The sequence below is a fragment of the Aspergillus niger genome (assembly GCF_000002855.4).
Source record: "Aspergillus niger supercontig An01".
Classification (NCBI taxonomy): domain Eukaryota; kingdom Fungi; phylum Ascomycota; class Eurotiomycetes; order Eurotiales; family Aspergillaceae; genus Aspergillus; species Aspergillus niger.
Window position 1 is genome coordinate 208,682 of NT_166518.1, and position 14,674 is coordinate 223,355.

The 14,674-nt window shown below is 48.2% G+C and overlaps 5 protein-coding genes across 5 annotated transcripts; 4 read left to right on the forward strand and 1 right to left on the reverse strand.

The window, feature by feature from the left end:
- Window positions 1–896: 896 nt before the first annotated feature.
- Window positions 897–2,237, forward strand: An01g00890 (uncharacterized protein; the record flags this gene model as incomplete). The annotated part of the gene is made up of 5 exons (XM_001388496.1): window positions 897–1,061; window positions 1,132–1,507; window positions 1,573–1,702; window positions 1,765–1,832; window positions 1,903–2,237. The coding sequence occupies 5 exons, from the start codon at window positions 897–899 to the stop codon at window positions 2,235–2,237; spliced, it is 1,074 nt and encodes a 357-aa protein (XP_001388533.1).
- Window positions 2,238–3,176: 939 nt separating this feature from the next.
- Window positions 3,177–6,801, reverse strand: An01g00900 (uncharacterized protein; the record flags this gene model as incomplete). The annotated part of the gene is made up of 8 exons (XM_059750001.1): window positions 3,177–3,709; window positions 4,076–4,235; window positions 4,340–4,605; window positions 4,726–4,922; window positions 4,981–5,001; window positions 5,050–5,751; window positions 5,805–6,495; window positions 6,558–6,801. 8 exons carry the CDS (start codon window positions 6,799–6,801, stop codon window positions 3,177–3,179), a joined length of 2,814 nt encoding a protein of 937 aa, XP_059603042.1.
- Window positions 6,802–7,136: 335 nt separating this feature from the next.
- An01g00910 (uncharacterized protein) lies at window positions 7,137–10,539 on the forward strand (the record flags this gene model as incomplete). The annotated part of the gene is made up of 4 exons (XM_059750058.1): window positions 7,137–7,972; window positions 8,024–10,057; window positions 10,140–10,203; window positions 10,474–10,539. The coding sequence occupies 4 exons, from the start codon at window positions 7,137–7,139 to the stop codon at window positions 10,537–10,539; spliced, it is 3,000 nt and encodes a 999-aa protein (XP_059603043.1).
- A 773-nt stretch (window positions 10,540–11,312) lies between these two features.
- Window positions 11,313–12,068, forward strand: An01g00920 (uncharacterized protein; the record flags this gene model as incomplete). The annotated part of the gene is made up of 1 exon (XM_059750121.1): window positions 11,313–12,068. One exon carries the CDS (start codon window positions 11,313–11,315, stop codon window positions 12,066–12,068), a length of 756 nt encoding a protein of 251 aa, XP_059603044.1.
- Window positions 12,069–13,474: 1,406 nt separating this feature from the next.
- An01g00930 (uncharacterized protein) lies at window positions 13,475–14,451 on the forward strand (the record flags this gene model as incomplete). Its single annotated transcript, XM_001388500.1, has 2 exons — window positions 13,475–13,957; window positions 14,092–14,451. 2 exons carry the CDS (start codon window positions 13,475–13,477, stop codon window positions 14,449–14,451), a joined length of 843 nt encoding a protein of 280 aa, XP_001388537.1.
- Between the last annotated feature and the right edge of the window lie 223 nt (window positions 14,452–14,674).

A 14,674-nucleotide genomic window follows, 5' to 3' on the forward strand; every position in this document is an offset into this window, starting at 1 on the left:
CACTGGACGCAAGGTGCAAACATCACATTGGGCATCCTGGATGCTGGATTTGTGCTGGAAGACAAAGAGAGAACCTCTAAGCGGTTAATGTCAATGCCGCCTCCAGCAAGGTACGTTTGGATTTCCAGGGTGCCCCTGCGACTTCCCTGGTAGACTAAACTCCAATTGTAAAACCAAGCATGAATCTGTACGGTGGAGTGGACTTGGGGGCTGCAACAGCACTGACGGCAAACGATAATACAGACGGGATAATCCGATCGACGGGGGGTGGAGACCCTAAGCCACGGAAAGCAATGATGCTGAGCCTTTGCAGCCTTGAGTTGGCCGCTCCGCTACGCAAAATCCCCCCTAATTCATACTAATTTCTTACGGGCGGAGCCTTAGACCACGTCTGTTCACGGCTCGCGCTCCAGTTGCTGGTCTCCAGCCAGCGCAGCCACTGGGGTTGACGAACAACGAACCATATTCACTGAATGTCGGCAGACGACGAGCAGCCCGCTAGTAAATTAGTGAGAAAAGCGTACAGAAGTATCAGCAGCACGCTACTGCTGCTGATAATCTCAGCGGTAATATTCCCTCGGCTATCCCGTCCTGTGATTAATCCCTTTTCGGACCAAACATGTTCACAGCAGGTACTTCTCCTCACTTTGGCCCCCAGACAGGTACAAGATTGTACATGAGTCCGATACAGCCACAGAAGTCGATCGGACTCACTACCACAAATTGACGAGGTTGACTGCATCTTGCAGCTGCACGTCTACGCCTGTGGGGGCGCCTTGTTCATGGATGCATGCTTATATGCGTGAAAACCCCTCCTTTCGCTATGATGACAAGCCGAGCCCATATCAGTCGCCCCTACCAGCCCCGGTCGCGAGGCAGGAAGAAAAGCATTCAGCATGAGCGCACCACCGGCTGGCGGTGATCAGAATCGCGGCCCTGCTCTGGTGGCCATTTATTGGGCCGAGGCATCTTTCGCCATTTTGGCGGTCGCCCTGCGACTCTATGGCCGGAAACTGATCAATGGCTTTGGCGCTGATGACTATATGATGGTCTTTACCCTGGTATGCACACCATTTCCTTCCTATAGCCCTTGTCGCACTATACTAATATGTCTCCTCTTCCCTCCTTCAGATCCTATTCATCACTCTGGCTGCTTTCGTGACCTACCTTGCCGACCAAGGAGGTTGCCGACATCTCTACTATTTGACAACCGATCAACAACTCTTAGTCGTGAAGTTCAACTGGATCACTCAAGTATGGGGTATCTTTGGCTTCGCGACTGGCAAGAGCTCGGTGGCCCTACAGATTATGCGGATTCTGGGCCCGAATGATAACTGGATGAAATGGCTCTTATGGTTCCTAATGGTCTCTACCACCATCTTCTGCGGCTTGGACTGCCTCTTCGGCTTCGTGCAGTGTGATCCTCCCCGCGCACTATGGGAGCCTTGGATTCCCCATACCTGCTGGAACACGAATGTACAGGCGAACTTTGCGATTTTCATATCAGGTATGTTGCCGATAATGTCCCAGGAGGTTGTCGTCGTCCGTACCATTGGACTATTTGGCTGATAGCGCTGCCTACAGCATGGAATGTGCTGGTAGACCTTGTCCTCGCTGCTCTCCCCATCCCGATTATCTGGCGGACGAGTCTTACCCTCAAGCAGCGGATTGCCACCTGTACCCTTCTTGGGCTTGGACCATTGTTAGTATTCTATAGTTTGATCTCTTTCTCCTTGATAGATCATACTAACTTCTTTGTTCTAGAGCTGCAGCCTTTGGCCTTGTCAAAATCCAATACCTCGCTGGATTGAAAGAGCGTTCTGACCTGACCTGTACACCTCCCTCCCCCTTTTCCTAACCTACCTCTTTCTCTCGGTAGTCACTGACTCTGACTCCTCACAGGGCAAACTTACAACCTGTATGTCTGGTCCGGATCCGAACTCTTCGTGATCATCATCTGCGGCTGCGTGCCGCCGATGCGTCCTATATTCACGAACCTGTTCGGACGCAAGAGCCAGTTTACAGGCTACTACGAGTCCTCTTCTGGATATAAGCGTCGACATAATTACAAACTCAGCACTCTGGGATCATCGCAGCCGGTCCAGAGTCAGGATGAGGATACCGAAGCGCTGCATTCTCGGGTGGAGGGGACTGGATCACATCTGCCTCAGTCGCGTTTTAGTGAGAATGCGATTTATCGGGAGGTTAATATATCGATAGAGAATGGTCCTAAGTGATAACATACATATTATAAATGCTTAATGATATTGGTACATTGTTATTTCTGTTGTGGTTGTTGATATCCTTCGTGGTTTATAATATCCTTTGTCTAAGTTACTTTTCTTCTAGTAGGATATGATATTGATACTATATATTACACATATAATCCCACTCTCTATTAACTATCTAATATATATGTAGGGGAATACTAACGCTGAGTATAAGAATGCCATTTCCAAAAAATAAATCAAAATAAATAAGTAAATAAATAAGTAAATAAATAAGTAAATAAATAAAAACTTACAACAGCATAAGTATGGCGGTGGCTACCATATATTCTCTCGTGAGTACTCTGTCCTCTAGTTTTATCTCTTTTGCAATTACTTATCTGTACTACCTTGACTGTTTGCATATATGTAATTCTTTCAACAATTTTCAGTAGATTTACTCTATTTAAAAGATCTCTTTATATCAAGAGCTGAGCAATACTCAATCCAATCTGATTAGACCTCGAAACGTTCACATAAAGCTTGCAGAATACAAGCTCTTGAGAACCAGTGGAAGTAGAAAAGAAGATCTTCTTAGCACCTTGCTGGCTTGAGGGAAGTGAGGGTGAGTAAGCGGGTAAACATCTAACTACATGTGTATTGTCCCATGACGCTCTCCTGGGCAAATGGTGCCCACCCGCTGTATTGACTACAACCTTGCCGCTAGGATTACTGGTTCCGACAAGAGATGGAGGAAACAATCGTCGAGTTCCGCATCACTCCGAGAAAGAGAAACAGGCGCGAGAGAGATGGAGTATTATGAGGAGGAAGAACGGCTGGAGAGAGAGGAAGTAGAGCGCCTTTTAGGGAGAGCCAATACGGCGAAATTGACCTAACACACTGATTTGCCTTCCAGATCAAGGTCATATCTCTCTCTGTAAAAGGTCTGAGTTGCGGCGATTACGATCCTCACGATGCGGGCACTTTATTGGCCTGATCGCCTATTTTGGCGAGCTTGGCTGGTCGTGGTTCCTCCATCTGGCTCCCAAGTGATCCATTGTTTCGTGGCCGAACCTTACCCAGTTTGATATCCGTTTGCTCTCGGAGCACGTCATAGATGAACTGAAATTGCTTCACGTTGTAAACCATCATCATGCGTTGCTCGCGCATCTGGTTAACCGTGTCAAAGACAGGGTCGGCTTCGGGATCGGCTAGCTGCAGCAACTGGCCCGATTCAAGCTCTTGGAGGAGATGCTCAAGGGCGATGAAAGTTCCCGTGCGGCCGACTCCTGAGCTGCAGTGGACCACACGTGGATTCTGAGGCCCCGATTTGGAAGCTGATAATCTGATCAATTCAAGGAGCGCCTCGCAATCGTCGCCTTCGGGCTTGGAATATTCTGGCCAGCCTGCAAAGAGAAAATGCCACACGATTTTCGTCTCTGAGCCGATAGTTAACTCGAGCTTGCGAATCTCCGAGCGAGACTTGACATCAAACGTTGACTCTAACAAGGTAATTTTGCCAGTATTGTCGGGGGGTTCCTCCTGGCTGTTTGGATCAGTCACTAATGCACCTGACTCCTGAGCAGTAGTGTTTCTGTTTGACTCCTTTGGAGATTCCTCGTTGACAGTCACCTCAGCAACAGGGTAACCAACAATGGTGGATCCAGAAGTTCCTTCCGCCTCTGCTGTCTCAATTTTCTCGGCCGCGGGAGTCGAAGTCATCTCCGTGGTGGCCTCGGATACTTCTTCGAAGGCAGTGTCCTCGGCGTCACGCTGGTCAACAGCAGCAGGCTCAGCGGGGGTGACCTCTTTAGCCTGTATTGTTTCCGCCTTCCCCTCTGGAAATGGGTTTTCAGTAGACTTCTCACCCAGGAACATCGAAGCCTGGTCCAGGTGCAGAGGAAAGTACTGTGCACATTTTTCCCGTCCAGCCTCGAAGGTCTGCGTCAACATGACAATGACAGCCACATCTTTGCTTTCATGGAAAACCATATGCCAAAAGTGCGAGAGATAGCCAATTATAGGGGCCTGCCGAGTGACAAAGAGGTCATTTTTAGCATTGCGAGAAAGAGGCATTTAAATGCTCGCCTAGAGCAAGCTCATCAAGCATGCCAATGAATTTGCCAACGTACCTGCGTCGCAATGTATGTCCTCTCCTCTTGCGTGACCGAGTCCCTCAGTATGATCGGTGAGGCGTTGATAAAATCACATTCGCCCTCGGGCACCCGCAGATGAATGCGGGAGTTGGCCCATGCCTGTACATTGTCATATCGATTGCGGGCGCTGACTTCGGGATCTTGTTCAAGGGCGTAGGGATGGGCAGGATCGTTGGTCAGCATGCCTTCATTCAGACGCACCCTTTCCTCCCATTCGAGTTCCTCAAACTTGTCGTAAATCTCTACAAATCAGGAATCGATCAGTCAACTGGCTTCCCATATGTGCGAGGCGCTCCCCTGCCTCGTTTCCCCTTATTCCTCTAATGCGACATCGGTCTTATGTTCTCCGCTGCCTCACTTACCTGAGTCTGATTGGCACAGAAACGGCGGGACATCATCCGTAATCTCATCAAACAACCTTGGGTTTCCCTCCTCGTCAAACATCTCAACAATCTTTAGACTGCCTTCTCTAGCTGTGTCTTGTAGTACACCCGCGCTGTCTTCGCTGCTCCTGTCCAGCTCGGGTGCCGTAGCCTGTTCCTTCTCGGAGCTCTGCCCCCTGCAAGACATGATATCAGTAGAAGTACAGTGCAATAATTTAGCACTGAAGGTCATACGTATCTAAGTCATTACTACCCCTGGAAAATCATCAGTACCAGTACCCTAGTTTCAGTTTGATTACATACACAACGGCGCCTTCTGTGGTCACCTTCGCTTGCATTCCAGATTGAGCGATGAAGTGGCGAAGTGTCAAATCCAGTGATGGATCGTCCTGTGGTTTTTGGACTTTCTGCCACAAGGCATAAATCAGCTCCTCATCTGCATCTGGAATCACCTCACCTGATATGGAGGCGAGATATTCAGTCTCATCGTCATCTCTAAATTCCGAGTGTAATCGTTCCGGAAGAGATCCGATACTGGCTGGAAGCGAACTTGAGTCCCTGCTTGATCCGGACCATGCTGATTGCGACCGCCCGTCATCTATATGTCCTGCAAGAGAGATTTGTGCCAGCGAAATAAGGTGGTTTGCGACATGATTTATCATATCCTTCGGCTTTAGTTCTAGTTTCTGCACTGTAGGACAGAAAGGGCATTCCCGTATGATGATATCGTCGGGTAGTTTTTGATAGCATGCGGTCGCGATATCATCGATATCGTCGTCGTCGAATTGGTCTTCATGGTATTGATGCAAATGCTCCCTGAAGCCAGACTCTGACTGAAAGAAGAATGTCGTATCGTGTGTGCTATCGACACAGGTCCAACCACTGACAGGGTGCTGGTTCTTCATGTGACTCAACCAGTCCTTGCCCGACTCAAAAAGAGAATTTGGGGTAGGACAAGGCTCCAGGACACAAATATATGGCATGAGGTCCTGAATAATGTGGTGCCTTTCGCAACGGTTAGCTAGTGATTCTGCTCTTTGGGCTAGGAGAGCACCCACTTCCACCTTCTTCCGCTCAGCTCTTCTTTAGAACAAGCCAGAAAGCAGTATGGACACTCTGACTCCTTGCGGTTGCCAGACACGTTTGGTGGTGGAGGGATATCCGCATCATTACAATCCACATCATAGGTCTGCTGTTCATGGGCCGACTTTACAGAGTAAGCCTTAGGAATTCGATCGGGTTGAGCTGTTGTCGCTGTCATGATAGACGGGCCAGGCCTTCGCATAGGTGATGATTGCTGTCTCGCAGCTCCTTGTGCCTTCGACGTAAGGGAACCCGTAACGCTGGCTGTGGCCCTGAGTGCTGACCTTGGAGTGGATTGATGGCTCTGGTCAGCCCCTGATATTGGAGCGTTTGTGGCCTTCTTGGCTTTCAGGTAAGAAAAATATTGCTGGCGTAAACAGACGGTATTGATAATGCGTTCACGCAGGCCATTGCTCGACTTGGATTCCTTCATGCGGAACTCTATGAGCGTCTTTACACCGTTTCTAAACGCTTCTGTCAGATTTACGCCATTCTCATCAAACTCAACATAGTTCCCAACTTTGACGTATCTGCGGAGAATTCCCGAGCGACGGATGGCGCGAGACAAGCGGAAAAGGCCATCCAGCGTCTCACTGACAGCATGAAGGGGAAGTTCATATAGCATTCCAGTAGGAATGGTGGAATTGAATGGAAAATTAGACTGGTCTGGGATATATTGATATTAAAAAGACATCGAATCAGGATGAAGCTCTAGGCATATGACATACTGATAAGGTCAGCTTTCAAGTCATCCAGCAACTCGGCCATCGTCGATTGCAGTAATGGGGCATTCCGCAATCTCCAGTCCATCGAAGCTCGACCTGGGGTCAGTATGAAATTATTTGCTGCCCACAGGTTGAACCGGAAGATTTCGTTTTCCATGTCCTGCTTGAGCAGCTCGTCCCCGTCCAGTGTCCTCGCATACTTGTCGAATAATTGGGCGCATTCGGCAGCCCTGGATGCAATTGCCATTGTGACTGAGTGATTTAATGTCGTATATTGGCGGCGTCGCTCGGTATATTGCTCCAGATTTTGAGAGGAATAAGATCAAACTAATGGGGGAAGGGAGTGGGGGATGTCGTCTGCCAATATGAGAGTCAGGAAGCACGGACCAATTGGGCGTCTACTCGTCAAAGCGCTAAACCCGAAAGGGCAAAGAATCCTTTTAGATGAGGGGTTAAAGAGGCCAGGATCTTTGCAGTTTAGTTAACGTTAACAGTCACCTGTAAAGCTGACAAATCCTAAGTGTTCACTGACAACAACACACTACACTATTCAGCGACATTCGCTAAGGTATACCTCCCACAATGGCTCATCGCTCAGCAGACATCGACCTGGTCTGTTTAGTCTCAGATGTCATTACAGCGTTAGGGGGGACCTTCAGACACTCCCCCCGATTGTACCGCGACCTGAAGGTATCACTGGCTATAATGGCTCTGGAGATACACAATGTAGATATTTCTGTGGCCCTCTCCGAAGAGCCAAACTTACGGCGGACATTCGAGAACATGGCGGAAGCGTTGGACAGGGCTTTCCGCAAGGACTTCGTGAACACAAAGTATCAGCAGTTAAAGGCAGGAGAAGAAACGCAACCTCCTAGGCTCTCCAAGTGGTGGCCTCGGTTGTTCACCAGTTGGACCGACAGCCCGAAAGTGTATATGAAGAATTGGACACAAACTTCTTACCCATATCTTGGACTGGTGTCTGAGCTTCTTCAAAGTTCTTTACAACGAGAGCTACGGATAGGAGAGCTCATAATTGATGATTATCGAGTTATTCGAGATCTGACCAACTTGGCCAATAAGCTGGTAGAACAACTCGATCGCGGTCAATCTTTTGATGATGACGAAGACTTCACTGAAAAGGCACAGCCGAACCCGTCGATCAGCGAGGCGGCCATTCGTGGTGAGACCAGCATTCACTATCTGTCGCAGAATCTCTACCACACACTGCACGAGAATTGGCCTTGTCAATTGGAAGGGCATGAGCATGGCAGAAAACTAGGCCATTGTGTGGAAGCAAAATTCTGCCTTGACCCCCAGTGGAGCTCTCGAGATCCGGATCCGTCGCGCGATAGCTTTTTCATCCTGTTGGCGGGTTCAGATATCATTCAGGAGTGCCGGGTTCGTTGGCTTCCTACCGAGTTCGATAGCCCTTGCCTTCTCAGAAAAGTCAGTAGCTAACACAAATCCAGTGTTATGATTGAAACGAACACCCTTGCGTGCCTTGTAGATCACGAAGCCTCGAAAGACGTCTGCTTACAACTGGCGAAGGACGACAATAACCGACTTTGGGGTCTGGAATTAGGGCAGCCACTTGAGGTCCTACAGCTGGCGGAAGAGTGTACTGGAAGATCTCTTGAAAGCCTTCGAAAGTTGCTGGAGATTGTGAAGCCCACATATGCAGCAAAGCGAGTTCTGGGGCTGACATTAGCGCGGTCTCTTCTGCACCTTCTGGAAGGGCCATGGGTCAGTTCGTATCTATCCATCGATGATATCTTCATCTTCTGCAAAGTACAGAATGGCTACCCATACCCATTGTTTGACAAAGTATTCCTCTCGACGGCTTTTAAGACAATTGATAGCGAATGCGGTCCCCAGGCTAGCCGACGGCCTCCTTACAGTATTCACCCGTTTCCGACAATCCTTGCCCTCGGAATCGCGCTAGCCGAAATGGAGCTAGGAGACGAGCTTCATGACATCTACGGTCAGCCATCTTTCGCTGGACTGAGGAACAAGCCATCTAGGCTTGCAAAAAAGCTGTGGGAAGAGTGTGAGCGTCGGTTCCATTTGGGGACTGGTTTAATGCGGACCGTCAGGTTTTGTACGGATCAAACGTCATTCCTTCGCTTCGCCGACATGGGCAAAGAAACTGTTTTCACGGATTCGGAATTTGTGGATGTCTATTGCAAGAATGCTATCAGACCGTTAGAAGAAGACCTTGTGAATGGGGCAAAGTGGACGTGGGATGAAGTAAATAGGCTCCAGCGCCGCGACCTTGTCGATCAGGGAGTCTGCAAAATCATCAAGTTGAAAATTGACCCCCCTTCAAATGAAATCAGTGAACGAATGCGGAATACAGAACCAAAGTGGAGCAAACCACCAGGACATGTGTCAAGCTTAGTCACAATACCAGAGGCCAATGGTTCCGTGGAATATTCCCAGCAGAATCTCTCTAGCGACGAAACCCTGCGTATCAATGACAAGGCAAGTCATTGTCAACCATCCGACACGCAAGAGCCTGTGAGACCGAAGACTAGAGATGGCTTCGACGTAGCCATCATTTGTGCACTCCCTATAGAAGCCGATGCAGTTTTGTCTGCTTTCGACCATCATTGGGACAAAGAATTGTACGGCAAGGCAACGAATGATCCCAACTTTTACTCTGTGGGCGTTATGCGTGGTCGAAATGTTGTTTTGGTTCATCCTCCACGCTCTGGCAAAGCACCTGCCGCCAACGTCGCTACCGCGTGTGCCATGAGTTTTACCAAGGTGACGCTGGCTCTCATTGTTGGGGTGTGCGGGGGCGTTCCATTCAAACACAACAAGGAGGAGATCCTACTTGGTGATGTTGTGATTAGCAAAGGAGTCATACAATATGATCATGGACGACAGTACTCGGACGGATTTAAACGGAAGATTGAAATGGAAGCAGCATTAGGTAGACCGAACCCACAAATTGGCTCGGTTTTGGCGGCACTAGAAACTCAGTTTCACCGAGAGAACGCCCAGCATAAGATAACCGCCTTCCTCGACAACTTGGACGACGATGTGACATCCTATCCTGGACATGTGGAAGATAGGTTGTTCCCATCATGGTATCGTCATAAACACCACAATCACCAGGTATGTCGAGTGTGTGCAGATTGCTGGAATAATGACGACTCCGTCTGCGACATTGCCCCGGAATTGAACTGTCAAGCGACCGGCTGCGAGGATATACGCATCGTAAAACGACATAGGCAAAATCAAAGGAACCAACCGTTTGTTCATGTCGGTCTCATAGCATCTGGAGATAGCGTTCTCAAGTCCGCTACACATCGGGACCAGATTGCAGAGAACGAGAATGTCATTGCATTTGAGATGGAAGGAGCAGGTGCTTGGGATGCCCTACCTTGTGTTGTTATTAAGGGAGTCTGTGACTACGCTGATAGTCATAAGAATAAATTATGGCAGAAATATGCAGCAATTACTGCGGCGGCTTGTGCTAGGGAATTCATCCAGCACTGGTAGTGGCGCCGGAATCAACAGGCTGGTCAATCTGAAACAGCTTCCAGGGCCCGCTCCCACCTGTACTACTACAAGTTCCAGTTCACTCGGAATCACCAAAATGGCACTGATCACAAAATATAAGCGGCCCATAGAAACGCGCGAGGTATGGTTCATACTAGTAAACCCAACAAAGAACAGAGAAATCAAACAGTGCAAAAAACATACAGAATAGTATAAGGGATATCTTTCCAACTAGAGAATTTTACTATTCGTTGTTAAAATCAAGGAACACTTACCCTATGTGCAGCGGTGATCTTCTAGGAACAGGATAAAAGTTGAAAGCATGAGTACGGGTTTCATAAATTCTGCTCGGCGCTGCCTTACTTGCGAGCCTTCGATGCCGGAAATACACGACACACTAATCTGAGAATAGTTAGATCTGTATTTCAGATGTGTTCCGAGGTTGACTGAAATCAAGCCTAGCAATAATAAGACCTAGTAAGATATTTGTCCATGTATTGTTACAGACCTCAAAATAAATCGCGCCCACTATGGCGTCGTACAACTCAACCCCTTCCGCTCAAGCGCCAACAACTACTGGAAAGCGGGCGCGTCTGTGGCCCTGAAACGCAGAAAAGCAAATTGGAAAGACCACAAAAAAAAAGAGTTGAATTTGTGAGCTCAGACCAAGGGTGCATCCATAACGACGTGTGATCAATGAAAGAGGCTGGTCAACACGGACCGAACTTTCACGTGGCGCTTCTCGTAGTATTTGACACAATTTTAACATAGGTGGCACTGCGATACTGGCCAATCGCTTAGTAGTTTTGCGATCAGTAAGCCAATCTCCTTTGAGAATGAAGTCCCCTACGTCCTACTTACCAGAATATTTTCTACATTTGTAGCTCCAATACGATAATCCAGAATTTGGTAGCCCCATGGAAAGAACACATGTGGTTCCTTGGTTACCAAATATGTATGACTACATGGAACTGTCTAGATTCTCGTAATCTAAAAAGGCTTGTACTATGGCTGCACCATATTAACTTGATCAGGATCCCATGCAAATATAGAGCGGCGCCCGGTAGAAGCTTCACAGTTTTGTCTGAAAACATACTTGTCGCTTGTTATCAGTGGCCGTTTAGTGTGTTTAAACATGTTGATTTTCTACTCCTTGACATATTATAAAAGTCATCCCGAGGTCTGCTTATATACGTTATGGCTGACACCGCCGCGATAGTCATTGCAGTGATCTCTCTGGTAGGATCAATCATGTCAGCAGGGATCACAGCCATAGTCACACTTCATAGTGACCGATTGAAACGGCACTCCGAGTCGGAAAAATTAGTGGCGGAATATCGTGATCCCCTTTTGCTGGCATCGATGGAACTGCAATCGAGACTCTACAACATTCTCGAGCAAGACTTTCTCTGCTACTATGAGAACAAAGCTCGGAGAGACTTGGTTGATGTCTACACTGCATTTTTGATTGGCCAGTTTTTTTCTTGGACATATATCCTTCGTCGGCAAGTCCAATTCCTTCGTTTTTCATCAAACAAAAGCAACCAGAAACTCTCACGTGCCATCGAAGCTATTCAGAAGTCATTCAGCACCGATATGTACGGAAAGGATGATAGTGACTTCATGCTATGGCGCGGGGAGCAATTGGCCATTGGGGAGATAATGACTGTCTCTGATGATGGAGAGCTTTTTTGCTTACAATATTCACAATTTATCCAAAAGTTCAAGTCTGCAGATGCTCCTTTTAAGGACTACTTCAATCCTATCACAGAAGGAATTACTGCACTTGTGAACAGAAGATCTACCCATCATCCCTCTCAGCATCTACCTGCAGGTAGATTGCGTCGTGTGCAGCATTTTATCCTGGATCTAATTGATGTTTTGGACCCTCACTACTTGGGAAAAGCGTCCGCAAGGAGCCAACGAGTTTACTCTGCACCATGCTGTGATTGTTCGGAATGCCGAAGGGAAGCTGGATCGTATGGGACAGATTCTGGTACTTCCTGAATTGATACGAAACAGGCATCTAGTTGTCGGGAACTTGGTGTTTGGTCCCCACCCCGACTATATTATCGTTTCCCATGGAGTGCTGTCTCTCAGAGCAAAATGTATGGTGGTGTTCACCAGGCGCTGCGTGGGCGGCTTGCCGCTCTATATAGTCTTTCTTCAGGACAATTCAGGCCGTTGTTTACCCAACCGATACTATATACCCGAGCTAGTAGGAAGTCATATTTGTGCAAATAAAACCAAGAAGATGTACCAACCCCCTTCCCGCATAAGTGTAGGGATTTTTCTCTCTCGGGGTAGTCAGCCTTCTCTTGTTATAATAGTTATAATAATATCAGACAGTACCAGGGTGATCTGAGTTCACGGCTTTCATATCTCTCTTTCTCGCCTCACGTGTCTCGAGATACCGCTCAGCTCCCTTGCTATGTGCTCCCGCCCATACGGATGATCAGATTCTTTGATAGTGACGATGTGATTGAGAAGATCGAAAGTCACTTTAATAATAGTAACTCAACTGCGGCGCTCCGCTCGCTGGCTCTATAACATGGGAGGGATTAGGAAGAGCTATATCACCGTGAAATACTTAGAGAAGAATCTAGTAACCAAAGAATAAAATACTATCTTCTGGGTTAAGGCTGAAAAATTCTGTCTCTCCAGCAGAGTATTACGGAGATTACTCTCAACCAACTTTCCTAGATCATCAGGCATGTCCGCTCGGAGTGATTATTATACACATCCCCAGCTCTGGCTAAATTTAACCAACCCACTAACCCATTACGGAGTAGATGCAATAACTAGCCAGGCTTGATTGCTGGAGCCCCCCTGCCCCATTTGGGCGGGTCTAACCTTATAATCCCAAATTAGGTTATTAAGCTGTCGGCTTCATTAGAACGTTTAATTTGCCACCGCCACTGACTACTACTTACTCCCTTCTCCACTACTCATAACGTCCTGATTTTGCATGGCAGATTTGAGCGAGTGTGGGTTGCTGTAGTCAGCCCCAATGACATTTAAGCCTTAAGGGAAAAAAAATGCCGGGAGAGAAAGGTGACTGGAAATGGAGAGGAGCGTGATATCTTGGACAACGACGGTGGGCCCAAGATTTCCCGCCTGGGCCAATCCCGTGCCACTGTAGTAGAAACCTCCACTTTTCTCAACAGCCCTCTCTCGGTATGATGAATAAACAGATAAAGACATCGATAACTAATGATTTTTAATCGCAGAGTAAAAGGCACTCAATTACGGGTGTAGAGAGCTATAAGTACCCGGTATCAATTACTTCCCTGTGCAGTCAATAGTAGTTTCTGACCACTCTGTATCATTCCTAACTTCTTAAACCCTGTTTATCAGTCGCGCCGGACCGAGCATCTCTTAACTTCCCCCGATTCCGTCGCCACCCCATTACCATGACGACTCCTACCGACAATAAGTTCAAGGATGCTCAAGCATATTTGGCCAAACATCAAGGGGACAGTTATCTTAAGGGCTGGGACCTCCTCTGGGACAAAGGTGATTATCTGCCCTGGGATCGAGGCTTCCCCAACCCCGCGCTAGAAGACACCCTGGTCGAGCGAGCTGGCACCATTGGTGGGCCCATCGGCCCGGATGGTAAGAGGCGGAAGGTCCTAGTCCCGGGCTGTGGACGTGGAGTCGACGTGCTCTTATTCGCGAGCTTTGGGTATGACGCCTATGGCCTGGAGTGCAGCGCCGCGGCTGTCGAAGCGTGCAAGAAGGAGGAGGAGAAGGTGAACAATATCCAGTACCGCGTGCGAGATGAGAAAGTTGGCAAAGGGAAGATTACTTTCGTCCAGGGGGATTTCTTTGATGACGCCTGGTTGAAGGAAATTGGAGTACCTCGAAATGGTTTTGATGTTATTTATGATTACACGGTATGTATAGGGCTCCATTCCGTCATTGCTATTGTTTTCTCTCTCTCCACTTGTACTCTGCGTCCTACAGACGGAACCGCAAGATGGTTCCCTCTTTCTTGTCTTTCTGGACTTTCCTTCTAATAATTATCTAGTTTTTCTGTGCTCTGAACCCAGAGCTCCGTCCTAAATGGGCTCTGCGACACACCGAGCTCCTTGCTCCCTTCCCTGCAGGCAATCTGATCTGTCTGGAGTCTCCTCGTCATAGGGACCCCCTGGCCCCCGGCCCTCCATTTGCCTCTCCCTCCGAGGCCTATATGGAGCATCTGAGCCACCCCGGTGAGGAGATCTCCTACAACGATAAGGGTCTTGTTGACGCGGACCCGTTGCGAGAGCCCAGCAAGGCGGGCCTGGAGAGAGTGGCGTACTGGCAGCCAGAGCGCACACACACTGTGGGCAAGGATAAGAATGGGGTGATCCAAGACAGAGTCTCTATTTGGCGTCGACGTGACTAGAAATGTGCCTGCGCATTTGTGTGACCCAAAAAGGGAGAAAACGTCAATGGAAAATATCGCTGATTTTGGAGTCCGGCCCCTGGATTTTAAAGGCCAGTCCCTAGACGCTAAAGTGAAAGTCGAAATGAATTGCTGGGATGCAAAAGGGCACCTTTTTAAAAAGGAATTTCGCGGACATGGAGATCATATGCAATGGCAGGATTTCCTCAATTCCATAGCGGGA